The 27449-nt window shown below is 46.3% G+C and overlaps 1 protein-coding gene across 1 annotated transcript; it reads left to right on the forward strand.

The window, feature by feature from the left end:
* The first annotated feature begins 2177 nt into the window (after positions 1-2177).
* Positions 2178-23058, forward strand: pprc1 (PPARG related coactivator 1). The gene is made up of 14 exons (XM_063191588.1): positions 2178-2303; positions 5913-6059; positions 6778-6930; positions 7145-7228; positions 7896-10617; positions 10776-10829; positions 14229-14289; positions 14682-14749; positions 15594-16281; positions 19506-19745; positions 20477-20552; positions 21120-21241; positions 21399-21550; positions 22529-23058. Exons 1-14 carry the CDS (start codon positions 2223-2225, stop codon positions 22627-22629), a joined length of 4749 nt encoding a protein of 1582 aa, XP_063047658.1. The 5' UTR covers positions 2178-2222; the 3' UTR covers positions 22630-23058.
* The last annotated feature ends 4391 nt before the right edge of the window (positions 23059-27449 follow it).

Genomic DNA, 27449 nt, shown 5'->3' on the forward strand with positions numbered 1-27449 from the left:
AGACATTACCAAGACCAGAGGGTATCGAGACCAAGACAGGGCGAAACCAAGTCAAGACCAGACCTAGAATAGCTCTAGAGTGCTAGAGATTGTGAACTAGTGTGAACTACAGAACAAAAGTACCATAATTAGGTTGAACTCTATGGCCTAAAATAAACGTGTTTTAATACAAACTAGGCAAAATACACCATAGGATATCTTTTTTAACATTGTGCCTTGATAAGGTTTTGTGGTGAGCATGAGTGGCTTGATTTGTACACAAATCCCCTCAAGACAGCTACGTCCAAGACCAAGACCAAGACCAAGACCAAGACCAAGACCAAAGCAAGCTGACAAGACCAAGACCACAGAAAAAATGGTCTTAAGACCCGTCTTGAGCGCTACAACACTAGCACATGGTGGAATTAAATCATTCAAGAACTACGTGGAAGACTGGTGGAGAGCATGGCAAGATGCACGACAAGATGCATAACAGCTGTGATTAAAATCCAGGCTATTCTACCAAATATTGATTTCTGAACTCCTCCTATGTTTAAACATTACTAGGCTGTTTTAAAATGAATATCATCTTGTTTTCTTTGTATTATTTGAGATCTGAACACATTGTGTCTTTTGTGTTATTTTGAACATTTGTAACTTTCTGGAAATAAGATTCAAGATTCAAGATTCAAGAATTTAATGTCATTGTCAAAAAGGCAACGAAATTGTGTTCTGTGTACTTAGTAGCAGCAGGTTTTCAAGTAGAGTGCAATAGGAGGTAAAAGTGACACCACTGCTTGCCCCCCCCCCCCCCCCCCCAGCCCCCCCATTCCACTTAAAGTGCAGCAGAGATTAAGTGCATAATACTCGAGACCCCCCCCCCCTCTCTCTCAAACGCACACACACGCGCGCGCGCGCACACACACGCACGCACACACACACACACACACACACACACACACACACACACACACACACACACACACACACACACACACACACACACACACACACACACACACACGCACACACACACACACACACAGAAATGTCCAAAGGATAGATGGATAACATTTTAGAAAGTAATGTTCCTCAGCAGTCCTGCAAATTCAAAAGTCTAATGGCCTAATGAAAACATGTTCATATGAAATTCGGAGGAAATGTTGTCAGTAGTTTATAGAATGAAACAACAATGTATGTCCATTTTACTGAGACACTTGCCAATAAGTAGTAAGAAAAGAAAAACTGCTTATTTCGAGGTGGTCTCTGATTTTTATCCCCTCTATATGATTTCAGGGTCATGACCTCCTCATAGAAATTCATGGAAATCTTCATGAAATAAAACTACTATTGTGCTACTACTGTACTACTATCTACTATTCATAGCACGTAGTGTGTCCTATTAATTTCTTTAATTAGCATCGGGAGAAATAAACTATCTCTGCTGTACAAGGCTACTTTTACACAGGCCTTGACAGATATGTCACACAAATAGACCATGGAATTCATCATTCTTGTATCTTCCAGGATGAGTGATGAAGAGAAATGGCTCCATCTAGTGGTTGTTTATAAATTTGCAGAGCCGGTTGGGGACTGTTCTGTGCCACGAGGGTGCTTGTTCAAGTGCGGTTAATGACATGTGGGACATAGGCCTACTTTGTTGAAATAAAATGTAAAAAAGTATAACATTGGATGGACATATATTGGGGCAAAGGTTTAGACACACTAGCCAAGACAAAGTGTAGCTTAACCTGCAGCCCATGCCATGCCCCAGGTTACCATGACCATGTTTATTCAGAGAAAACAAACAGTGATTCCTTTAGGAGTTATTCTACCAACACAGTTCACACAAAGTGCCATGACCTGATGGCGTTTTTGTATTGGACAAAGTAAAAACTTGGAGTTCTTTTCTTTTTTTTCAGATAATAATCAGCCTAATGTTGTACAATTCTAGCCTATATGTTTACAACGTGTTTGAAGGTAAAATAACTTTTGTGCAAACGTGATAGACAAGTCGCAGCTCATGCATGTAAAAACTTTTAGGTAATCTCTGTTCATGTTCATCACGTTTCTCTCGATGGACAAAAGTTGTTATTAGATACTTCCTGTACCGAAGACACGCCCGTATGAACTTTGACAGGAAGCATCGTTTTGCCGGGAATGCAAATACCACGTGTCTCCGGCAGCCCGGCTGTGATGCATCACACAGTGCAATTCACGTCTTCACAAGGAGCGGTTGTAAGATGGCGGCGCGGTGGGGAACAGGCGAAGAGATTTTAACTGCTCATAATATGGAACTTTTCTCTACCACAAGCCTGGACGAGGTATTGCACCAATTTAATAACTCCCGATAAAACGTTCTGGCTATTTGGTAAATTCGCTGTTTTTGGGAAGGAGATGATGCTCGTAGGAGAAAGGATGCGCACGCTAAAGTGACACGTGGATAGTTGTGGAATGAAACGTAAAAGTCGTGACAAACGACTCGATGATAATTTGTATCTTTGCTTTTAAAGTTTAAAACGTTCCGCTACAAAATGTACGGATCAATGTTGTGTTGAAATTGTTGTATCAAGTGAACAATTCGCACGTTTTTGTTCGAGTCGTGTAGTCGCATGATGTTGTGTACATCGTGTGCTTGGTCCGGTTTTGCACGCCGAGGTGCAGTTAGCCGCTAACTAGCATTGTAGCAATATAGCTAGTTTGCGTGGTGTGGCTGATATCCGTAGAAGTTGAATCTGTCGATGGATTGAAATTAAACCTGCAGGAGATGGTGAATAATCTCTGGCCCTATTTTGCAATCGAGGTGTCAGTTATTTTGCATGTACTTTGATCCATGTATAGGACTATTTCCCTGGGAGTGGTTGGTCTTGTGTCCGTTCAATCTGACATGTAGTCATTCATAAATTCATAGTCATCATGCCGTTATGACAATATAACCCATTATACATTATAACGTTTATGTGACCTTCGTTTGTGGTTGGAAAACACCTACGTTGTAAGCAAGTAATTGTCGTATGATGTGAAAATCGGTCCCCCTGTTCTCCACGTGGTTCCAACGTTGTGTACCATCAGCCTCACTGTGGTCTAACTTGCTAATGGCAACCCATACATCTCGTGGAATGGCCTCTGTTCAAATGCACGCAGTGTTCTTCCAGTGCAAGAAATGTAGCTACCGTAGTTGTAGTGTTGTGGGCATATTGTGTTAATTGCGAGATTGCTGAAGGAGTTGGTGTCTTGTGCTGTATTTGGATTTGAGGGTCCTGGCAGTTGGTAGTTCCAATAGTAGCCTAGTAGTTGGTAGAAGTGGGGACCATCGCGAGATAGTTTCAGGCCTGTCTGCGCTTATTGTTGTAAGTTTGAGGCCTGTCCACGCTTATTGTTGTAATGAGAGGGGTCCGAAATGTATTAACTTGAATGTAAACCTAGCTAGCACGTGTGTCATTAGAAAGTCATCTGTAGTGTTTTGACAGCGAGCAGTTTTAAGTGAACATGTTATTGACCATTATGACAACTCATAAATCATGCAAATTATTGGATTGGAAATGTTATGCATGTCGTGTATGGTGTTAAACGTGAGGTTTAGACCTGTTCGTAGTTTGTTTTCAGCAACACGTGGTTCGAAGGCTCTGCGGCAACGGTGTCCATCCGGTGTGTTGGTGACGCGATGCTTCTGGCACGTGGGTGACATAGCATGGAGTCATCAATGTACATTAATAAAATCGAAACGGAAGCATACACACCAACAAATAACTATTGAGTTAACACGTGTTTTTTTTAAACCAACATGTGTTTTGAATTGGGAGGTTATGCAATATTAATGTGGTTTGGTATCCATAGTTTTGTTTGAAAATGAACTGTTGTGACTGGCCGCCACATGGAACGTTGTCCTGTAACAGGGTATGAAATCAGAGAAAGCTGAAATGAAACCCAACCTTATCACAGCACCAGGTCAGGCAGGTTGTGAAATTGCTCATCCAAGTTTATGAATGGCCCGCCTCCAACACGTTTCGGTTCACAACGTGTGTGTGTGTTAGAATATTACTTGATGTATTACAGCATTTACTGTATTTAGAAGCTTGTGTATTTTTAATTTTGACTGAGTTACACAAAGAATCATGTTACAATATTTTGAGGATAATTATATGACAATGAATGCCAATTGTTGTACTGATGAATAATTAGTCATCTGGTGTAGTGCAACAAGACTGCATACAATGAGTAAAAATGAAACATTCCAAAAAAAATTGCATCAAATTATGAAAATTACAATAGTAGTTATGGTGTCATCTAAAACAACAATAATGCAATAAATGAATGAGGTGACCCATCAACAGGCTTCTCTTCAACAGGCATCCCTGCCAGGATTCATTCATTAGCCTTGGTCTCATTGCAGGGCCAGCCCCGGGCTGGCCCGGACAAAAGGGGGCTGACGGTGATCTCATCAAAAGGGGGCTAGGTGCTAAAGATGGCCGCCGGGCCAGGTTGTGGGGCTAAGGGCCGATTTCCCTGGCCCGTCGAATTCGATGGGCCAGCAAGCACCGCCGAGGCTCGGAGGCGGGGTCAACCTCTGTGTAAAAATGTGGCTGCATGGGGGACTTATCGCCTAATTCTGGGCAAATTATGGTTAAGCATTAGTTTGGGGTGTTTGGCTTTCTTATGGCATAATTTCATAGGATGCAACCTTGGCACTTCTGTTTGTGTTTTTAAAGTTATTTAGTCAACATAACTTTTTTGTTGTTATCGGATCATGGGCACCACTAGCGACTTAAACTTGGGATGTCATAGCTAAGTCATGTCGGCTTTTTTCTGCTTTTAGCCGCCAACTCTTGTGCCATTATCGTGATTTGGCATGCTTTCCACTGGACACCAAGTGTCTCACAAATACTCACACATGACATTTATGTCGGCTTATTTAGCTTTTGCGCTATTATCGCCGAAGGTCTGGTAGGCTATATCGCACGTTTCAGACTGATCGCCAAACACAGTTTGAAATTTACACAAGGGCTTTAATGTCAAATGGATGGAAATAACATGAATGAATAGACAGGTGGCACGCCGCAACGAGGGGGTGTGTCGCTATGTCCGGGGCTATGATATAATTTTCTATAGCAACTGATGAAGGTGCTATGTCTCAGGGATTTGGTCTCCTTTCACATGGTAACTTATTCAATTACCTGCACATTCATGTCTCGCTATGTCCGGGGCTCATGCTTCTGTGCGCGATTGGGGGGATTAACTGGGCATGTTCGCACGTCTCCTTCTGTTCACTCTCAGTTGTCGAGCTGCTCGTATTTTCATGCGTCTTTGTCTTCTTAACATGCGCTGCGTCCCATACAGCTTCTGAATCGACAACTTTGCCATGTAATAAAACTGTTCTTGAAAGGCAAGCCATTTTCTTTGCAGTTCTTGTCGTCTTTGTCCGTAGGCTACGAGCCAAACGGCGACCTGCTCCAGCAGAGTTTGCTCCATTTTATTCTCCTCCTTTGTCGTTCTGTTGTTGTCCTTCTGTGATTTGGGGCGAAAGTGGGCTGTGCCCGACTGACGTTTCACAAACAAGGCGTGTACCTGAATGTGCCTGGGGTCGGCTATGAGTCCGATCAGGCAAAAAATGGCCCGGGCCGGCAGCTCCGAGCCGGCCACTCTCCTGAGCCCCGGGCGGCCCCGGGCCGCTGAAGCGCGGCTAATGAGACCAAGGCTATTGTGTTCACTGGGCCATGACAGTGAAGAGGGGGCCCTTGGGCCACTTGACATTCTCCCCAATGAAAAGGCACTTAAGCTTTAGGCTTAGTCGTAATTTGCATATGGCTCTGGCCTTCACAACTAAAACACAGCAGTAGACTCTAGACTTTGTGTAATGCCATTAATTCGGGACTTCCAGTCAGTCCAGAGGATCAGTATTGTTGTTAATCTCTCATTCTCTACTGTCTTAACAGGCTGAAGACCTGGAGGGTACCCTCAAGGCGGTCGAGGCCTGCATCGAGGACCACCAGGCCCTGCGTTCAGAAGATGTGGTGGAGGCTCTGCATAGCTGCCTGGACCCCTCCATCCTGTCCATCTTTGAGGAGTCCCCTGCTGGAGAGGTGCGTTTGTTTACACGGACGGGACGTGTCTGGGCATGCCCCCTACAACCAGCTGACTGGCAACAACTAGTGACACCCCCAACCCCCATACTCATGAACGGCGTGACGTTTTCCATGTGCGTTACGCCCATTTGTGGGGGAAAACAACCCATACAAGTCAATTGGTGATGTTGGGGTTTAATAAACGTAAGATACGGACCTGTAGACTATCGTTGTTCACGCGCAACATGCCGAAAACGTGTTGTGTTGCCGGCTGTTCAAATAATATAGCCAAACAGCCGTGGCTGAAGCATGGAATGTGTTCATTTAGGCTAGCCGATTTAGCATGTAAGTCAATGAGACATTCGGTTTGTTTTCACCCATAAAGGGGCGTAACACAAATTTAAGAGCAAAGTACCCGGATGGTCGTTCATGAGTATATACATGGGTTCTTAATGCCCCTGACTGTGCGAAACTAATTGCGCACAACTCAACTTCTGATTGTTGGAAACCGCTCTTGGTCAAAAAAAAAGCTCACGTGGTTGGCTGCCAGTGTCTTGCCCTCCTAACAACATTGTGTTTACAAACACTGTGAACCTATGTATTGGACATGATGCTGGGGGGCATCCCATTGTCCTAATTTGATTGGTTCGTTACTAGCCACAGATTTTTAATGTGGTTTGTGACTTGTTGGGTTAACAGAAATCCATCTCCCTCCCTCCCTCCCATTTTGTTTCAGGCGAAAATTGGCATTGATGACGAGAGTGAGGCCACTCTGCTTACTGCATTAACTGAAATACTTGACAATGTGGACGACGAGAACCTGTCTCCGTTCGACACGCTTCCCGACGTGGAGATGTTTACAGGTCAAAAGGGCCGAGAGCACTCGCCGGTGAGTAAAACACCCCTGCACTTCCACTCCAACCCACCCCAACCCGCGGCTGCCTGCCACCTGTGGCAAAACGTCACACCTCCTGCTGGGTGTGGGGGCAGTGAAAGTGTTTACATGTCGGTGCTACTGTTTACCTTTGAGGTGGAAGTAGTGTGCTGTGGTGTTTATGTGAATGTTTGTGTTTTTTTTTCAATTATTATTTCTCTCTCCCTAGCTGAGGAAGCTCCTTTGCCTGTCACGGTCTCCAACGGACAGAGAGTCTGTGTTGAGCGCAAGGTCATTTTCCAGTCCAGGAAAGGTGAGGCACAAAAGCGAGAATTAAACTAGCTTGACGAAATCAACCTTTATAATGATGTATGTGTACAAAAAGGGTGCTAGGTGTCTTATCACCTGGGATCCAACTGTTGTCATCTCTTTGTGAACAGCAGAGTGGTGTGAATAGTGCGTTGGTGTCAAGGGTATAAACTTGACAAATAAGGTGCGACGTTGTGGAACGCTGCAAATAGCGTTCACAATCCAGCATGATCTCCGAACCATTTGTCAACCCTGTCGACTCCTGTTACAGAATATCCTGAGACCTGGCCTAGCCTGTATTGTCAAGAGACACTCATAAATTTCCCATCGCCCTTGTTTATTGTTTGTGACTTTATTTTTACCTGTTACCCTGTGATGGGTCCTGTCTTGCCCTGCCATGTTATTGTCAGTCGTGTGTTTGTCTGTCTTGACATGGGATGTAGAGAAACGCAATTTCTATTTCCTTGTATGACCTGTGCGTATTTCATTTAGTTTATTGTTTATTTGACAGGGACAGTGCAAAACATACAATTGAGCCAGATTATAGCCCTAAAGCTAATTTTCATCTGTAGTCCCTGGACAGGAAGGTGTTCAGATAAAAAGGGATTATCCTATGTAGAAACTGACAATAAAGCTGACTTGACTTAACTTGTTTGTTTGTTTTCTTGCAGAGTTTACCCAGGATGCCCGGCGGCGTGACCATCCAGCGGAGCGACGGCGAGGAGGAGGAAGAGTTTCTGTTGTCCGACTCGGACGTGATGATGATGGACCCCTCGTCCCTGGACCTGCTGGACCTGGCGGACGGCGAGGCGTGCCTGGAGCAGGAGGACGGCAGCCTGGTGGCCGTGACGCTGGGCGACCTGGTCAAGCACATGCACTGCATGGCCGTGTGCCTGGAGGAGGGGGAGGAGGGCGCCGAGCACCTCCTCCCCGAGGGAGGCATCATGCTGGAGGTGGTGGACCGGGGAGAGGACGGCGAGCCCATCCTGGCCATACCCTTCGTGAACCAGAGCCAGAGCCAGGTTGGAGAGGAGGAGAGGATGATGAGGGTGGAGGCCCTGCCCCTGCCGGACCTGAGCAGCCCCCAGATGGTGGATGCTGTTGCTGCTTGCTTAGAGGAGTCCCAGGAACCGGCTGCTGTTAAGGCGTTGGAGACGTCGAAGGCATCGCACATGCCCTCCTCCCTGGAGGAGAAAGAGGAGAAGGTGGAGGTGGTGCAGGTGACTGGGGAGGAGCCGGTTGCAGATGTTGATGTTGACGCTGATGCTGAGGCTTCCGTGGGGGCAATGCAGCCCAAGGCTTCGCCCACCGCACCTGCGCCCCCCGCGGAGAACAAGGACGAGAAGCCGGTCATCAAGCGGCCCAAAGAGGAGATTTCTGAGAAGTGCGCCTCGCGCAGAAAAAAGAAACGGAAAAGCAAAGAGGAGCAGACGCTCGTGCCAACAACAACAACAACAACACCGCCGGTGGAGCCCAGGGTCTTGAGAAGCGCCACCAAGGACGGCGCCAAGAAACCCCTGGACGAGAAGCCCAGGAAGGCGGAGAAGAAAAAGGTGACGTTCGCCCCCGTTTCCACGACGCTGACCTCTAAGGAGGAGGTCAGACCTGCATCTCAGGCCCCCCCAACTGTCCCCGCCCCCGCCCCTGTCGCTCAGGTGACGCCAAGAATCCTAAAAGAAAAGATCCCAGCTACTCCCATGTCTCATAACCAAGCGCTCAGGACTGTTGCCAACACCACACCCCTTAAACCCTCATCAGCCCCGGAATCCTCTTCTGTGCCACCACCTGTGGCATTCATGCCCATGCCAGTGTCCGCTTCTGCCCCTGTGCCTGCACCCGTACCCGCACCCACAACCGTGCCCACACCAGATCCCTCTGCCTGTGTTGTCCAGCCATCTATGCCAGCAAGTGCCACTGCTACCACCACCACCACCCCGGAGGAAGCCGAGGCCGAGGCTGAGGTGTCGGAGCCCAAACCCAAGCCCCTGAGCCTGCAGCAGTACCGCCTGCTGCGCCAGCAGAAGAGGCCCACGCCCGTGGCCGCCTCCGCCGCCGTGGACAACAGCACCAAGTGGCCCACGCTGCCCGAAGCCCCCACGGAGCTGGTCCCCATCCCCTGTCTGCCCCAGCCCCCCAGCCAACCGGCCAAGGACCCCCGCAAGGCCGCCGCCCCCTGCAAGTCCGCTGGCGCCGGTGGCAGCGGAAAGGAGCCCGTCCCGGAGGAGAGGGCTGTCTGGCAGCCCAAAGGTCTGGCTGCTCCCCCGACGCCCGAGGCCCTGCTGGTGCCCCCAGCCTACATGGCGGCAGCGTCGTCTTCAAGCAAGACCACCATCCCCAAGCCCCACGCCTCCTCCTCACCCAAGCCTCCTGCTCCGGCTGCTGCTGCTGCTTCACCAGCTTCCGCTCTGGCCTCCTCCTCCTCTGATTCTCCTACCCAGACTCCCCAATCAACTCCTGCATCCCCCTCCTCCTCACCCACGCCTTCCCCATCCTCACCCCCATCCCTTGGTCCTGCCTCTGCCCCCGCCCCTTGTCCTGCTCCTGCCCCTGCTCCTCTCCCCTCTGCAGGCCCCTCTGTACAGCTCCAGAGCCAGGCCCCAGCTGCTGCCTCCAACACTACTACCACCACCACCCCCGCCGCCGCATCCACCAATAATGCCTTGCCTCCGACGACCACGTTGCCACCCAAGCCATCCGCTGTTTACATCGCCCAGCTGCTGGCTGCGGCCCTCAAGGCCCAAAAGCTGGTGGCAGCGTCTCCTCAGGCCCAAGCTGCCCTCAGTGCTGCTCTCGCCAATGCCAATGCCCAGGCCCAACCCCAACCTCAGGCTCTAGCTCAAGCTCAGAGTGATGTTTACCGCACAACCACTACAATTGCCCAAACTGCTCCTCCTCTCCTTGCTGCCACGCCTGCTCCTGCGCCTGCTCCTGTGGCTCCAGCTCCACAGAAAGTGAACGCTGCTGCTCCTGCACGACCACCTGTGGCTGCTGCCGCCGCTGCCACTGCTGCTGCTCCATCGTTGGCAGCACTGAATCCCCCTCAGCAGCAGCGTGTGACGGTTGCTGCCGCCCCCCTCCCCAGGCCTGAGCCCACTAGAGTTGTGGCAGTGCCAACCACCGTGGCCCGCCAGCAGCGGCCTGCAGCCACCACCGCCGCCGCTGCTGCTGCTGCTGCACCCACTGCTCGTCCTGTGGTGCCCACCAGCGCTAACACTCAGGCTCACAGCCAGCGCAGGGTCCTCCCTCCTCTCACACCCCCGGCTCAGTCTGTGCCACCGCAGAGGCAAACCCCAGCCGCTGTGACTGCCCGACAACAACCAACACCAACACCACCACCCAAAGGCAAGAGTCAGAAGACACAGGAGCTGATCGAGTCCTTCACAAGTGAGATCGGTGAGCAGTCCAGTTCTTGTCTTGCAATGTGTGTGAGAGTGAGTGAAAAGTTAAGCTGAGACTTGTGTAGCGCTTGAAATGTACACAAAGGTTGTTTTTTTTGTTAATTCGTTTTTTTACTACATATACTAACAGTCCACCCCTCTGTTTGTGTTTAGGTATTGAAGCGTCTGATCTGGCCAGCCTTCTGGAGCAGTTTGAGGAGACTCAAGGTAAGCAAAGCAGCTGATCGTGTCCCGTCTCCCCTCCCAATCTCTCCCCTCTCCACCCCCACCCCCCCTCGCGTCACCTGTTGACCCAGTGAAAGCCTTGGTGGACTGGACAGCCCCTCTGCTTGTGGAGCCGGGGGTAGCCCATTCCCTCTTTTTCCCCTTCTGCCTTTCTAAATTTAGCAGACAGAGGTGAAGTGTAGTATGGCAGTGCTATAACTGGCACAAGCTGGCGTTGCGATGTCAGACTCGGGAGGGGTCTTCTCTTCAGAGCAGGTTTCTCTGGTGTTGAGTGACGGCACAGAATTGGAGCAGGGTGGGATTCCTTGGTGTTGTGGCCCGTTCGGGTCACTCTCACCGTGACCCGGCAAGGCTGTCTGACGATCTGTTTGTTGGTGGTAGTAGTAGTGGTAGTTGTGGCATTTCAGCGACATGAGGTAGGTCAATGAGTTTCTTGCCAACGGTAACGTTGCAAAGTCTGTGCGGGGTGGGGACCTCAAGTGGACGGTGTGACGCTTGGTGTGTTCTGATTGGCTGGTTTGGACCAGCCATCCTTAGCGCTAAAAGTTCTAGAACACTATCTGCATGCGAGATGGCACGTTCCTCGATTGCATCTTATCTCAGAGTACGCTAGTTGGTCCTTCTGGTGTAAAAGCCACGTTTTTGGAATTTGGTCGCATTTTTCCCCCAACTGTTATCTGTGCTGAGGCGATCTATCTACACAGCCTTTGGCCCCTGTGTGAGTCGTCGTATGCATTCTGTATGTCTGCTTTAAATTATCTGCATGTCACAGTAACACTACGCTACTTTTTGTATGGGCCTCGTCTTAAATGGCAGACTCAAAAAGTTCCCCTAGCAGAGACGCCAGGCCACTGGTGGTGGTAGTGTTGACCTGGCACTAGCGAAGTGCCAAGCATGGTTTTACTGTACCCTGTTACGATGAGTCTTTCACCCTCTAACAACACAGGAAGATTTCTAAACCTTAAAAATGTTGCACCTTGCCACGGTAGGCTGCTCTAGTCTAGTGTACGGGTTGAATATTTGGGAACCAAGAGGGTGTCACGGGACGTGACGTCTGATGTGTTTGTGTTTTGTCCGGCAAGGCAAGTTTATTTGTATAGCGCATTTCATGCATGGGTACAATTCAATGCGCTTCACAAAAAAATAAAAGTAAAAAGAGAATTGGAGCCAAAGAAAACTAAAATTGTAAGATAAAAACATTAAACAGGGGGAGGCCTGTGGGAAGACATTCCGTCCGTTCCCCCTTGTAGAGGGGGGCCCCACTCCCAGCTCAGCGCTGGGGCCCTTTAAGAGGACCGGTGTTGTCCACGTTGAACAGCTGCTATGTGCTCATTCCGTGTTGCTGCTGGAATTCTGCCCTGTCCGCAAATCCATTTTCACCCGAGCTGGCATGGTTTGGGGTGGAGTGGAGTGGCGGGGGACGTGTCTGACTGACTCAGTTGAACGGGTGTGTGTGCTGCGCTGCCTTTGTCTGTCTGTGTGTGTGGGTGCCGGCCGGCGTCCTGGTCAGCCTGGGCATCAGCACTGTGTATGAGAGGGAGAGAGGGGCCAGCAGGGAGATGTTCTGACTGATAACGCTTTAGTGATGACAACGTCCGCCGAGCCCTGGCATCTCATTGTGGGAAAGCGGTGTAAAAACTCTCCCATGTAAAAAAAAACCCTTGGAATTCATTGTTGTGAATATGAGATGAATTCCAATTTTTTTCTGAATAGCAGCAACCATTTTTTTTGTGAACACCCAACCCCTACGCCCCAAATCATGGCATCCTTAATTGAACTTGTTCCTGTGGAAACTCCTCTCTGTCTGGTCTGTTTGTCTGCCTGAGGGATGTTCTCTGATTATAGAACGGCTGACTCGGCGTGGCGTTCAGGCCGACCTGTCTGGTATTGCTGGTTTTATTTGGCCTCCTGCACAATAGCCACCTTGTCAACAACATTGAAATGTCGGCTGGTGCTCTTTTTTGTTGTTGTTGTCTTATACAACTTTATTTGACAGGACAGTTTGATAGGTGGACAGGAAGCGAATGGGGAGAGAAACTGGGAGGGGTCGGCAAATGGGCCGGGTGTCGAACCCGGGTCGGCCGCATGGCTGACGAGTGCCCTACCAGTTTGCCACGGCAGGGCCTGGCTGGTGCTCTTTGTTAGGGAAGGCTGTAGCACTTTGCTGAAGACGGAGAAAGAGAGTTGTGTTGTGACTGGTATTGTTGTGGTTTTGGAGAGGCAGCTGTCTGGTGGGGGAAATATGTCTGCCATTTTGGCGCAGCACATCACCTCGTCTGTAGTTGATGTTGATGAAAAGGTCAAATTTGGCGATAGGTAACATGGTTTAAATGAGCAGCATAGTTGCAAAACCTACTCTGGCCACAATCCTACACAGTGCACCTTTTTAAATGAGACTAGGTTTTTTTTTAAATGTTGCTCCTGCAGGCTGCATTCATACTTTGGAGCATTTGTCACAGAATCAAAGCTGACGTCGCACGGGCGTCACACTTGGCACTGATGTTAGACATTATCTATAGGACACTTTTACGTGTGTGTGTTACAGTGCCTTTGCGCGTATGTGGGTATTTTTCATCCGTTCACGTGTAAGCACGACATGTGGATAAAAATAAAAACGGGTGATGGGTGTTTTTTAGCCCCGTAAATGTGTTGAAATGTGCATTCTAAAACTCTGTTTACTCTTAAACAAGAGGCCAAAACAATACGATTTGAAAAATATCCATAGAAGTGCAAAATGCTTCTAAAACAAAGTGTATAGGGGTAGTCATGGCTCAGTGGTTGGAGCACTGGCCTTCAGATCAGAGGGTTGCAGGTTCACATCCCACCCTTACCAGCACCTCCATCCATGGCTGAAGTGCCCTTGAGCAAGGCACCTAACGCCACATTGCTCCAGGCCCTGTAACCAATACCCTGAAAATGGATAATTGTAAGTCGCTTTTGATGCAAGCGTCAGCTAAAGGTAGGGACACATACAGTTGAGGACGATATATTATTAGCCCCCCTCCTGAAAGTAGACATCTCTCTTGGTAGGGACACATAGATGCGAATTTGGCCAAGCGAAGCACATTTCATCTTTCATTCTTAGGAGAGGGAGGCAAAAGCAAGTGAACAAGATTGAAGCGAAGTGACATTTTTAAACCAAGTTTAATGTTATGCAAATGAGGAGCGAATTTCGTCTTCGGCCGCCAATCAAATCAACAACATAAGCGTTCCATTCCATTTGATTCGCTGCGATGACTTGACTTGAACTGTCAGAATGGAACACTGAATTTCGCCTCGCTCCCTTCACCTGCTATGTGTCCATAGCGTAAGTGTAATATAATATAATGTCATGTACAGCCTGCCCATTCATCCCCTTCTTCCTCCATGTCCCCTCCGCAGCCAAGGTGGAGAGCAGTGTGCCGGAGGTCTTTGGCAGAGCAGCCGCTGTAGGAAACTCCAGGTGAGTATCGATGCCCTCGCTCTCGAATAACGCAATGGGAGTTACCCTACAGCCCTCACGCTGCTCTCGAAACACACACGGCCAAGCACAGCCGTCCATGTGTGTCCGTGTCTGTGTGGTGTGTGTTTATGTGTGTCTGTGCGCACATGGCCAAGACCTGCCGCAAACCGAAGAGGAGCATGCAAGGTGGCGATGCGGCACCTCCCCCCCAGCCCCTAAAGTAGTGGAGCTGGGGCGTCCTGCCTGCCTGCCGCTTCACAAAAACATTGTACTTCTTAAAAAAATGTATTTACTATTTGTAGTTATTATCTGGCTGTGTTTCTACAAATTGCTTCTTTGTTTTTCCTACCACTGAGGAGGTGTGATAAGATTGTGGATGTTTGTGTTTCCAGCGTGGAGCCGGCAGTGGAAAGCAAGGCCCTGGAGGGAACCAAAGTCCATGACCTGGGCAGCACGGCAGGTGAGTTGTGCTGCGTGTACAAGCCGTCACATTGACCCAGTCGGCTCCTCTGGCCCGCCCAAAGAACTGCATTGTTTTCCTCTCCGAATGCTCCACCCGTGGTCGTGCGGTGCCAATCACTGCCAGCCATTAGGCATGTTAATTACCCACTACATACAGCCGGTGGAGCAACCGTGGGGGGGGAAACGAGCAAATACATGGGTGGACCCACAGTTGCTGACTGGGTCTATGTAGGCATCTCTTCTGACCTCACACAAGGACAACACCCAGGCAGTGCTTGCTGTTTAGGGGTTTGTGTTTCTCAAAAGCGTAGTTGTTTGCCAGTTAGCAACTTGGGTGGTTGTATTGCAAAGTTGTATGGGAAATTGTGTCACAAACGTAATTAGCAACTATGGTTTCGAGGAATGCATCCCAGATCTCAATGCAATTTCTTTTAATCACAGTTAGAAAATTCTGTCTAATGCTTTGAGACGGCAAACTGCGGGAGTAGTAAATGCCCATAGTAAGACCAGAACAACTAGTACATACAGCTCTGGCAATACAAAAGTTGAGACCACCTCGAAATTACATGTCACAATGCACAACTTTCAATGGAATCCTTTGGATTTTTTTCTTCTTTTTATTCATTCATTCATTCATTCAATGGCAATGATGTTTCAACCTCTCGGTCTTCCTCAGAATCATTGAATGAATCCAAAGAAAGGAGTGTGCGAACCTTTTTTCAGAAAATACGTAATCTTTTTGTTCAGCACCAGGGATTGTGCACAAGTAACTCTACAAGTGTCTTCAACTGGTCCTCACCCTAGTCTTGCCTCCCCTCTCCTCCCCTCTCCCCCTCCCACAGGCCTCACTCCTCCGGGCACCCCTCCGCATCAGATGTGGAAGCCCCTGGTGCCTGCCGTCTTGCAGGGCAAGACCAAGATGGCCGACGGCGGCTCCCGGATCACGCCCACCAAACTAACCATCCAGATCGAACCTCGTTCCCTGCCAAACAAACTCCGCGGCAAGGTTCAGCAGCGCCCGGCCACCTTCGCACCCTTCTCCCCCGATCACGACTACTGCCTACCCTCGAAGGAGTCGTCTTCATCCTCATCCTCCCCTGAGGCGGGCAAGCACTGCAACATCGTCATCAAGCAGAAGACGACAGGCATTACTGCAGCCAAGAGCTCCGAGCTGCCTGTAGAGAGGAAGGAGCTCCAGCAGGTTGTGCCACAGCGCCCCCCGGTGGTGGCTGCTGTGTACAAGCCCATTGCCACTACCAACAGCTCTCGCTCTCTGGACGAGCAGACTCTTCACAGCTCTGTGCTGGTCACCCCGGACGCCTCTCCATCCAGGGTGGAACAGGAGGTGACGAGAACGAGGAGCCCCAAGCGCGAGTGTCCCTCCTCGGGTCGTGACTCGCGGTCCCCCAGCCCCAAGAGGGGCCGGGCGAGGAGGCGCCGGCACTCGGCTCGATCCAGATCCAGCAGCACCGGGTCCAGCTCCGGGTCTTCAAGGTCCAGATCCTACTCAAGGTCTCCCCCCAGGAAACGGTAAGTGGCTGATGCTTTTTTAAAAGTCATGTTTATTGAAAGCTTTGGTCAAATGCAGTGATAAAGAAGTTTTTAAAAAAAGTCCTTGATGCACATACACAACCACACAGATACTAAAACAGAAACTCCATTCATAACATTGGCTGATGCTACTGACAAATTCCTTTAGATATCTGGGTGTCTGTAAAGTTTGTTCTTGGGGTGAAGTGAGTTTGAAGGCTGTTGCAATTTCACTTTTGTTTGGGTGACTATACAAGACGGGATATACTTACTGATTTGTTTGGTATCTTGCAATACTTTACATGACTTGGGGGTTCTACTCTGTGTAATCTTTGGTTTATTCCTGCTTGGGGTACTACCCCAAGTACATGGTTAAGTGATGATGCATGCTTAATTAGCTGACCTGAAGTAGTAAACCTGCTAATAGATAGGGCACAGGTGTCATTCAGTTAAGAAAATGAGGACACAGCTTTTCTATTAGAAGATTTACCACAACCTCAAGTAGGGATGCAAATGATTAATCGACTTTAGATTAGTTGTCGAGCAAGAGGTTGCTCGATCAAAATGTAATACCGTATTTTCTGGACCAAAAGACGCACTGGGTTAAAAGACGCACCACCAAGGACCATGACTTTTTTCACAGACAAGACGCACTGCGTCATAGGACGCACTTCATAACTAATGTCATAATTTCATAACTAATGCTGTTGTTGTTAGGAATGCACAAAAAATAACATGCGTGGCCGAATACACGCAATATCAAACGTTGCCGAATATCACTAGCGTTTTCGAGCAGTTTCTTAAAGTATGACATGAAGCCAACATTAAATTGTACGCATGTTCTTTGAAAGAAAACAAATGTTTAAACACATTTAATGTAGGCTATTCAGCAAAAGATTCATAGAACATTGAAAAAGAATCGCCTGGTGGTATTTCAGGAGTCGCGACCCTCATCTCTCCTCGAGATCTGCTCCGTGTCTCTCCCTCCCCTCCCTCCCTCCCACACACACATGCGCAGGCACAGCGTCGGCCACCCGTGCCCTTTTTTAACAGGAGTAGCCTACTTTTCAGTGCAATCCTGGCTGGAAAAAACATTGTTGCCCATTCATCCATGACGAAGACACTTAGGCAGTCATGAAATAGTGGTAGTGTTGTCGCACAATAGCAAACATCTTTCTCTGACGTGACGATACATTTTCGCGGAACTTCTGAACTCCGTTTTCATAAACCTACCCGACGGTTGTTGTCTGATCTTTTTTCAATGTTCGCTAATGTTTGAAATTTAACTATAGGGTCTGTGCGTAGGCACAGTAGCTTTCTGATAAGAATCACTGGTGTGCCGATCGCAAAGGATGTTGAAGTGTAGAGTCTTGCAACTTGTTTCAGTCAAGGACACTGAAATACCAGTCAACGGCCCTTCCACGCTTTTCACATGCTTTACTGCAATAACGTCTTGCGAATGCATGCAACCATGCACACAACTATGTCAACGAGAGCGCGTACGCCATCATAACTCTGTATCGAGCAAATAATGCAACAGCTTGCAATGCGCGCACGAGAGAGAGAGAGAGAGAGAGAGAGGCGTCATTCTGAACAGGTGCCATTGTAACCTGGCTACTGCAGCCTGCCCCGCGACGCTCTTGATTACTGGTATAGGCTACCCAGAAGAAGCCTATTTTTCATAACGTGCAGACCCGATTCCCCCCAAAGTCGTTCTAAAATATCGACAGAGTCTCGCGGCCATGATTTTTTTCACACATTGGACGCACTGGCTTATTAGACGCTCTGGCAGTTTTTGACAATATTTTATGATTTTATATGAGTCTTATGGTCCGGAAAATACGGTAATCACGATTAATCGCTAGAGGGCGCTAGAGACTGTTGAGTAGTTCTAGTTCTAGTCCTATTCAAATCCATGGTGCGCAGATTTTATCTTTTAAATCAAAGTCATTGCAACTTCTAGAGTTCTTGTGGGTCTTTTGGAGATGTGTACTTGAATCTGTGATTATGTCAAGCCCAATTGTGTAAGTTGTTACTGTTTGAATTATGAGAAAAACGATCTTTCAAGACAGGCAAATGTCACTGCAAGCAGCATTTCACTGTAGGGTTAAGCTTGCTATGTTAGCTTAGCGTGCTAACTAGCGAAATCACAAACGTAGTCATTTCAAATTGTGAGCTGTAATTTTAATCACTAACACCCTGTCAGATATCAAGACAAGTATTAGCTGAACTGGGCATGGTAGTACATGACCATGCATGAAGAGGAGCACCATCTGTTCAATTTCAGGTGAATCCATGTTAGCTGTAAGTGTTGTTGTCATAGCTCCATTCATTCTCAATGGAGCCGGTTAGCTTATTAGCTCTCCTTACAGACACAGGAAATAGCTTTTTTGTTCAGAAACGAAGTTTGTTGACATTACTATGCATTATGGACAACAACACACCACCCAAAAGATAGCATTTCTTTATTTTGAAGCGTATAAAATTAAAATGCTTGTGGTTGATCATGCTGGCTGACACACCTATATGCAGACAAGTTCTGATCACGTTTCACTCAACGTTGTCTGTCATCATATCTCATGCAACTGCAAGGCGACAGAGGGGGCGTGGGGCTACTAGTTCACTCCTGGGTGAAACCAAGCGATGCCCCCCCAAAGGTGGTGTGGAGATGCCATAGAAAACATGTCTGCTTTCTTTTCCTAATGCATAATTACTTGAGGAATATATAATATAATATAACATAATACAATACAATACAATATGGGCTTAATGATCATAATGTAGGCCTAATTCTCATAATATAATTTAATATAACAATATAGGCCTATACTTTTTGAACTCAGTGTTTTAACTATTTAGCTGATATTTTAAAAGGCCCTATGAAATTCAGGTGAAAAAACGCCGATTATCAATTAATCGAAAGTCGATCGATAACACTATCAACTAATGATTAATTAATTAATCGATAATTTGCATCCCTAACCTCAAGGCTAACTTAGCCTGGTGTTCTGCTTAGCCAGGTTGTCGGAATGCTCCCCTGGATCCCATTTCTTGAAAGCATCGTTGCTAACCAGTTAGCAACTTACGAGGTTTCCAATGCAACCGATTAGTTAGAAACAATATTGTTGAGAAACGCAACCCAGGTTATTTTTTTGTTTGTTTAAAAACAATTCTGTATGGGTATTTCTTGACTGGTTTCGATTTCTGCCTGTGTTCTGTTACAGGTGTTACCGCTCGCGGCGCTCGGACAGCAGCTCCAGCTCTCGATCGCGATCAAGATCCAGATCTCGGTCCCGATCCGGATCCAGGTCTAGGTCCCGGTCTCAATCCCGGTCCCGGTACCAGTCGCGCTCCCCCCACAGGCGGCGCCGGTACTCCTACTCCAGCTCCTCATCGGGCTCCTGGAGCAGGTCCCGGTCCCGGTCCAGCTCCCCACTATCACGCCACTGGAAGGGCAGGAGAAGGTGAGCCAGCAGTCCCATACGCTAATTTTTTTTTCCTAGTGCAAGGACGCCACAGATGGCCAAACTCGGCTTCTCATTGGTCAACCTTCACAACTTCCTGTGACAGGTTAGGGTTTCGGCATGGTTTTGGGTCTGGGCACAATTTCACAACAAATTTGACAATACCTTGCTTTTTTCGCCCTTCTTGGCAAAATTAAAGAATCATAAACATTGCTATCGTGACAGGTTAAGTTTAGGGAAGGTTTAGGTTAGGCACATATCAGAAGTGTGGCGAGTGTCTGCGTGTTGTTGGCTTCAAGACTCTCCTGTGGCACGTGTTGCAGTCTTGCCGCTCTGGAAGTTCGACCAATCAGAGGCCACCTGTGGCGTCCTTGTACTAGGAAAAAAATATTGCGTCCCATACAAGGGTTAGGGTTCCTTCCCACTGCTTATGGAAATCCTGGAATATTTTCAGGTTCCCAGTTTTTCCAGTTATGGAAAGTCGTGGAATTTTGCCAACATCTCATTTTGTGTAGAATTCTTGCACACCTCCTTTGGTCTGGTGTGCGGGAGGGGAACCCATGTGTCGCCAACTTGAAAGACAAGAATGCTACTGCACACTGTTCACATTTGCAGTGTTAACTTGCGCCCTTTTGGTCTATGGACAACTGCACAGGCATGAAAAGGTGGATTTTCTTTCTTGTTCTTGTTCTTTCTTGTTGCTATAATGGATTTTTTTTTTCCCCTTCCAGTCCTCCCAGTCAATCCAGGAATTACTCCCACCGTGAGCGCAATGAAGAAGTGAAGAGACGCAAGGAGAAGGCTATTGTAAGTTCTGACACACACACACACACAGACACACGAACACACACACAGACGCACACCGCACCTTCTACCTGCACTAAACACATACACACACACACACACACTGCTGCTGGTGTACTTGACAGACCTTTTTAATATTTATTTTTCTTCAAAATGCTACTATTACCATGTCAGAACGCTATAAAGGACTTTTTTAGGAAAAGCACAAAAGCACAACAATACCTCTTAATGTATGTCCTCTACAAGTCTTCTGTTGTCCAGTCTTGCACTTTAAATGTCTGTATGAGCACTGTCTATGTCCATACTGTCTTAAGTCCATGTATAAGTACTGTCTATGTCTATACTGTCTATGTCCTTACCTAGATTAATCTATGTCTGTATGGGAAAGCAAGAAATGTAATTTCAAATTCTTTGTATGACCAGTGCATGTAAAGAAATTGACAATAAAACCTACTTGACTTGACTACTTGACACATGCACCCACCATGTTGTTTAATATAGTCGTTGGTGGTGTGAAGGCTTCCAGAGCGTTGCTGGTTACTCATGATGTTGTGGCTGCTGTTTTCACAGGAGGAACGCCGCGTGGTTTATGTAGGTCGCATTCGTGCCAGTATGACCCACGCAGAACTGAAGGAACGCTTCTCGCTGTACGGCGATATCGAGGACTGCACCTTGCACTTTAGGGAACATGGGTAAGAATGCATATGATTTTTGTTATGTACCGTTCTAAATGCATTTCTCCACTCAAATAATATTCAACTTTTGGCATACTGTTGACCTAAGTGTGTTTGACATTGCAAAAAGCTCTTCTATCCAACTAAGGTTGTTTTTCCTCCTCCTCCATTTTAGGGACAACTACGGCTTTGTCACTTACTACAACACGAAAGATGCCTTCACTGCAATTGAGAACGGAAGTAAACTGCGGCGCCCCAACGAGCTGCCATTCGACCTCTGCTTCGGGGGCCGGCGGCAGTTCTGCAAAACTAGTTACGCTGATCTCGGTGAGCTGAGCTACAGTTTAATTTTGAGATTTGTACCATTGTTAGCAGGGCTTTAAATTTACTGTTTTTAATCACTAGCCAATCTGGCTACTAGATGTTAAGTCTGACTAATAGTGAGTGCATGTATGGCTAGTAAAAATGGCTAGTAATAATTATTTTCTACCTGTCAAACTGAATGTTCACCAGCATTTGTCTGGTAATCTGATGTTAATTTAGAGCCCTGGTTGTTAAACAGGTGTCGATAGGCAGGCCATCATCAAATTTCATAGAATAATGCCCAGGTCTCGTTCTCCCTCTCCTGAGCTGGTAAAATGCCTCCACTTAGAAATATGGTGTTCCACGTGTCAGTGGAGTTGAATTCACATCATCTCCACTGCATTGGTAATCATTTTTGATTGGCAGACAGTATAACTCCCAATTTCTCTTACTTGTTCCGTCAGCATGGTTTGTTTCCGAAGACGACCTGTCGGGTTCAAAGTGAAAACCTGCCACATATTTGCTTCAGCCTATTTAATGAACCAACTGACCCTAATTTCTAGAGACAGATTGATGAGCTAATTGGTGAAATCACTGAGAGATGTGCACAGGCTGAAGGAATATCTGACAGGAGTTCAACTTCTCAATCCAGTTCGTTTGTCCCTTTGTTTTTATAAATCTGGCCGTTAAATGCATAACTGTTAGAAATTGGACAGTTTCAAGTAGATTTAAGAAATACTTCTGAACGCCTGCTGGTAGCGCCTTATTTAGAAAGCTTTTGTCTGGGCAGAAAGGTGATTCCTTCACTGCTGATACAGAAAAACGACACTTCTTTGCGATAAAAAATGCTGGCTTGTTGTATTGTTCCACTTTGTACAAAGTGCATTGAACACTAAGGCAACCTAGCTTTACTCATACGTTTGCTCTGTATCTAATGTGTTTGGTTTGTATCTAAATATCTTGTGTCTGTGTCCCCTCTGCCCCCTCTTTGTCTCTTCCTAGATTCAAATCGAGAGTATGATCCAACTACAAACACCAAACAGAAAATTGCACTAGACTTCGACACTTTACTTAAACAAGCCCAGAAAAACTTGAAGAGGTAACCTGGAGAAGCCTGGGTGGCCGGAAAGGGAGACTGAAATCCAATTTACCTCAGGCCTGTGGCAGGCCCCAGCTCCCTCTGACACTCAGATGTGTGTTTTTGGTTGACCGTTTTGGTTTGTCCTAGTATGTTTTTGTTTCTGCAAGCTTACACCTTCTATTGAAGAGAGAATTTGTATGAAAAAGATTTAAAATAGTACCAAAAAAAAACATGAAAACATTATTTGAAACTGAATGGAATTTGATTTTTTTTTTAAAGAAGAAAAAGATTTATTTAAATGTTTTTGACATGCCCATGTGCTGGAAAACATTTCAAGAAATGGAAAATTATGTTGAAATGTAGGAGCTATCAGTGTTTTGGGGATGCTTTGTGAATTACATTGCAGAAAATGTATGTTAAAACCCTAATAAATATTTAAACTGAAAGCGTGGCCATGTTTACGTGTGTGCTGTTTTTTCTCCACACACTATACGTTTTACACTTGAAGTTCATTCCAATATCTTGACTCGCATCCTTGCCCTGTACTTGTGGCCTTGCATTTCGCAACACTGTAGTTTCCTTGCTGTCAGCTTGGCTATAACCACTTCTGGGGGACTATTCTTCATTCACTATCCCGATTTGAAAATCAGAAAATAACAATTGCACTTTTGCGGTTTCTTGAAATACACTTCTGTCGTCAGTGACGCCCTCAGGAGGCCACAAGCAGGCAAGGGAGGACGGTAGTTGGGATATTAGAACTCATCGTCTTACACCAGGGGTCCCCAAACTTTTTTCTCTGGGGGCCACATTATTGTTCCTGACTGTGATCAGGGGCCGGGATCAATCATGTGGATCAATCTGTATACTAGGCCACTGCCTGTTATAACCATAATTTCTAGCATCTATCATTACAAGTGATTTGCAAAAGAAGTGAGTACTTCACATGTTTTTCAATTTGAAATACCACAGGTATTCCTTTTAATTTCTAATAACAATGTAAAAATAGCAAGGAAAGGTTAGAAAAATATGGTGATTGACAGTTTATGAGTGATGCAATAGAAATGGTAGGCCTGTTTATATTACAGTGAGATGAGAAACCATCAAGACAAGAAACTTGTAGTGATTCACACTAGGTTAGTGAACATTATAAACTGTAGGAAGGCCTGTTGATAAACAAAATAAAATATTTAAAAATACAGCCAGTTCAAATGGTGAGGTGGAGGGCCGGTCAAAGGGGCGTGGCAGGCCGTAACCGCCCCCCGGGCCTTAGTTTGGGGACCCTTGTCTTAAGCCAATCCTGGCTGTTCAGACATTAACTGGCACATGTGTTTAACTTGGACAGAGTTTGGCATGTCGGTTCAAGTGGATATTCATCCACATCACCAAACCCAGTTGGCAAAAATAAAACTTCCAATTCATTTAATGGTTGATATTGCCATTGTGAAGTACAATATGGTGATAGGAGCATTTGACACATCAGATTTCAATTTGTAAAATGGCATTTAATTACTCAAGTGAAGGAATGAAACCCTTTGAGTCCAGCAACACTTTACAAACTGATTTGTTTCGGGGTAGAGGAAATCTGAGCATGGGTGCCACTGTGGGGAGGGGGCTACATATTCTAAGGGCCCAATCACTGACGGCACTAAGGGGCCCAAATTTCAAATCCTTCATGAGGCCCAAAAGTGCTGGCGGCGACCCTAAATCCAAGGCACTAAAGGTTGCAATTTTTATACTTTTTTATTTGGCTACAATGCACACCCGTTTTGGCCCATATCCTTTGGTACCTCAGATTTCCTCTACGTGTGCGAGTCCCTGCACTGATGAGCACCCAGGAAAAAAGGTGAACACCCTGGAGCACTTTGAATTCCAGCTGGTTTTCAAGCTGATGTGTTCATTAACTTCTGGGATGTTAATGAAAAGACAGTAAACTGATATAACCCTGTGTCCTCTTTCAACACATCTCATACCTGTTAACCCCTACAGATGTTGAACAAGAATGTGAATTTTAATAACATAAAAAATAAATTGTAAGTACCGGTATCTGAGATGGTCAGTATGCAAACATGGCACTAGAGCAGAAAGTAATGGCCTGAACCTCACTGCTCCAAATAATGCTGTGGGAAGCTACATCAGGCTCTAACCTTAAAGGGACACTGTGTGGGATTTTTAGTTGTTTATTTCCAGAATTCATGCTGCCCATTCACTAATGTTACCTTTTTCATGAATACTTACCACCAGCATCAAATTCTAAGTATTCATTATGACTGGAAAAATTGCACTTTTCATACATGAAAAGGGGGATCTTCTCCATGGTCCGCCATGTTGAATTTCCAAAAAATAGCAATTTTTAGCTGCAAAAATGACTGTACTTGGACCATACTAGAAAATATTTGTTTATTACTTAGTTAACTTTCATGTAAAGATCAAATTTGGCAATAGGCAGCCCAGTTTCAATGAGCAGCATCGTTTCAGTACCTTTTTTTGACCATTTCCTGTACAGTGTCCCTTTAATTGATCTAATTGCCTTGAGGTTATGGATCAGAATGTACTGTGTATGTGGACACATCAAGAAAAAAACGCTCTTTCAGGCAACTGAAGAAACTGCTGCGTCCTGCCACTGAAGTTACTTTGACAAATATTCCCAGCAAAATAATACAATTATATTAGCTCAGCACAATACAACATCAACACAAAACCACCATACAACATAAAGTACATGGGGCCATTGTGCTCAGCCAGAATCTTTATTCTTACTCTTGCATATAGATCACTTCCCTTTAGTCAGTATTTTCAGGATAGCCGCAGGGTCTTATAAGTCTTGACCCAAAAAAAAAAAGTTATTTATGCTTTTTAATTGTCTGTATACAACTTGTAGGGTATTTTGGGTATGTTATTAAAGGTAGTGAAATTACATGATAGTCATGTTACCTTAGAGATTGGTTAAATGCATCCTTAAATGTAAACACGCAAATGAGACCAAATGGTTGCTTTAGGGCAGTGGTTCTCAACTGGAACAGTCTTGGGACCCACCATTTTCCACTCATTCGGTCGCGACCCAATTTTTTTAGCGTTCAAGTCAATTCAATGCAATTCTCAAAATGTAACCAAGACTCGAATGACTGGTTACACGCTACCTATCTCACATAAACATTCAGATTGTATCTATGATGACAGATGACACAGAGTTCACTAGCCTATCAAAATAAAAGTTGTTAATTGTTGTAGGAAAAGTTGGATTTTTTTTTTGAATTACGCTTTTTTTTTTTACACCAAGGCTTCGTGACCCACCCATGACCCCTCCGCGACCCACTTTTGGGTCACGACCCACCAGTTGAGAAACACTGCTTTAGGGCATCCCCTAACTGAGAAGTGAAGCCTGTGGACTACTTTCAACTGTAGCAAAGACTGTCTGGAGTTTATTGAAGTGCTATGAATCATGTCCAGCATACCTGCTCCCATAGGCCTACTGTTGTGCACAGTTCCATTCCAATTTCCTGTTCCCAACTATTTTTGACTTTATCAGTCAGTGAACGCTCTTTGATGGGATTTTTATTACCTGGAGTTAGACATATAAGACTGTCCAGAACATTGTGTTGGGGGTGTATGTTCATACTGTGGTGTATGAGTCCTGATAAAATGTCTCATTTGAGAGACCTGAAAAAGTGCCCAGAATGGTGTTAGGAGGGTAAGTCAATCAACTGTTGAAGGTGATGAAAGAAGTATAGACAGTAGATACCCTTTACAGTATGGGTTCTTTAGTGTATACGCACAGAAAATATTGTTGGCTCTCCATTGGGAAAAGATTGGAACCATTAGGGGAGGGGGAAATGCATGATTATGACTGAGCACCCTGTCTATACCAGTGATGTGCAGCTTTGGTGATGAGAAGAGCCGCAAATCGCCTCCATTGGAGGGCCACATGTCCACGGATCTGACTGCAACTTGCAGAGTTTGAGGTGCAGTTGGTTGCTCACTGACTGACGATATTGTTTTGAAGATGGGTGCAGGGCTGATAGTATTCAGGCTTCATGCCTGATTTCAGGCTTGACAGAGTTTGCAAAAATAAAAACATTGATAATAATTAGCCATTAGGTTATTCTTATCTCAGAAAGTGTTAGAGGTTCAGGGTTTTCTTCTACTATCAGGCTTGAGTAATGGTCATAAACAGGCTATTAAATGTTTGAATAATGTGTCAAAATAGGCCTACGTTACGTCACTATGCAGTATCTTGTCGTCGTCGTTAGAGCAGGGGAAAAAGTTCAGGCTCAGGATTTGTATTCACTATCACCCCTGTGGGTGTAGGTGTTCCCTATACGTCAACTTTATAGACACAATAGACTGAGTGAGGGGGGCGGGCCGCTTGTGGCCCCCGGGCCTCCAGTTGCCAGAGGTCCAGAAAGTGTTGGATTTGTTTCCATTTTTTCCCCCCCTGGATGTCATTTTCTGATGAAGTATGCCAACATAAACAAGACCAGTGAAGATCATGCTACTAACCACAGTAGATGTAGATGGTAGATGTTGGCATGGCTGTTTATTTTGTCAGTGTCAGTGTCACTGCCTTCCAGAAGGGACCAACCAACATGAGAAGGAATGGATGAGAATGACTCCAGCCAGGATGCAGTGATGGAGAGATCAACTTCTGGTTTTCATCTGGAGTGAGTATCGCCTGGCTCTTGCCTGACCTGGAGTGCGTTCCAATACGCGACCTTGCCTCCTCCACTTGCCTCCTCCACTTGCTTCTCTCCTCGTACCAGGAAGTAATAGTCATGATGACATCACTGACAACAGCATTATATTTCAATATCTTGCAAACGCTGAATTGTAGAGTCTTTTTCTCAT

Source organism: Engraulis encrasicolus, chromosome 24, assembly GCF_034702125.1.
Source record: "Engraulis encrasicolus isolate BLACKSEA-1 chromosome 24, IST_EnEncr_1.0, whole genome shotgun sequence".
NCBI classification, from domain to species: domain Eukaryota; kingdom Metazoa; phylum Chordata; class Actinopteri; order Clupeiformes; family Engraulidae; genus Engraulis; species Engraulis encrasicolus.

Excerpts from the sequence above, each read along its gene's own strand:
- pprc1 (XM_063191588.1), top strand. The coding sequence starts at position 2,223 with ATGGCGGCGCGGTGGGGAACAGGCGAAGAGATTTTAACTGCTCATAAT. Across the intron at positions 10,618-10,775 it reads GTCCTTCACAAGTGAGATCG|GTATTGAAGCGTCTGATCTG; the intron begins GTGAGCAGTCCA and ends GTTTGTGTTTAG. Across the intron at positions 21,242-21,398 it reads TTGCACTTTAGGGAACATGG|GGACAACTACGGCTTTGTCA; the intron begins GTAAGAATGCAT and ends CCTCCATTTTAG.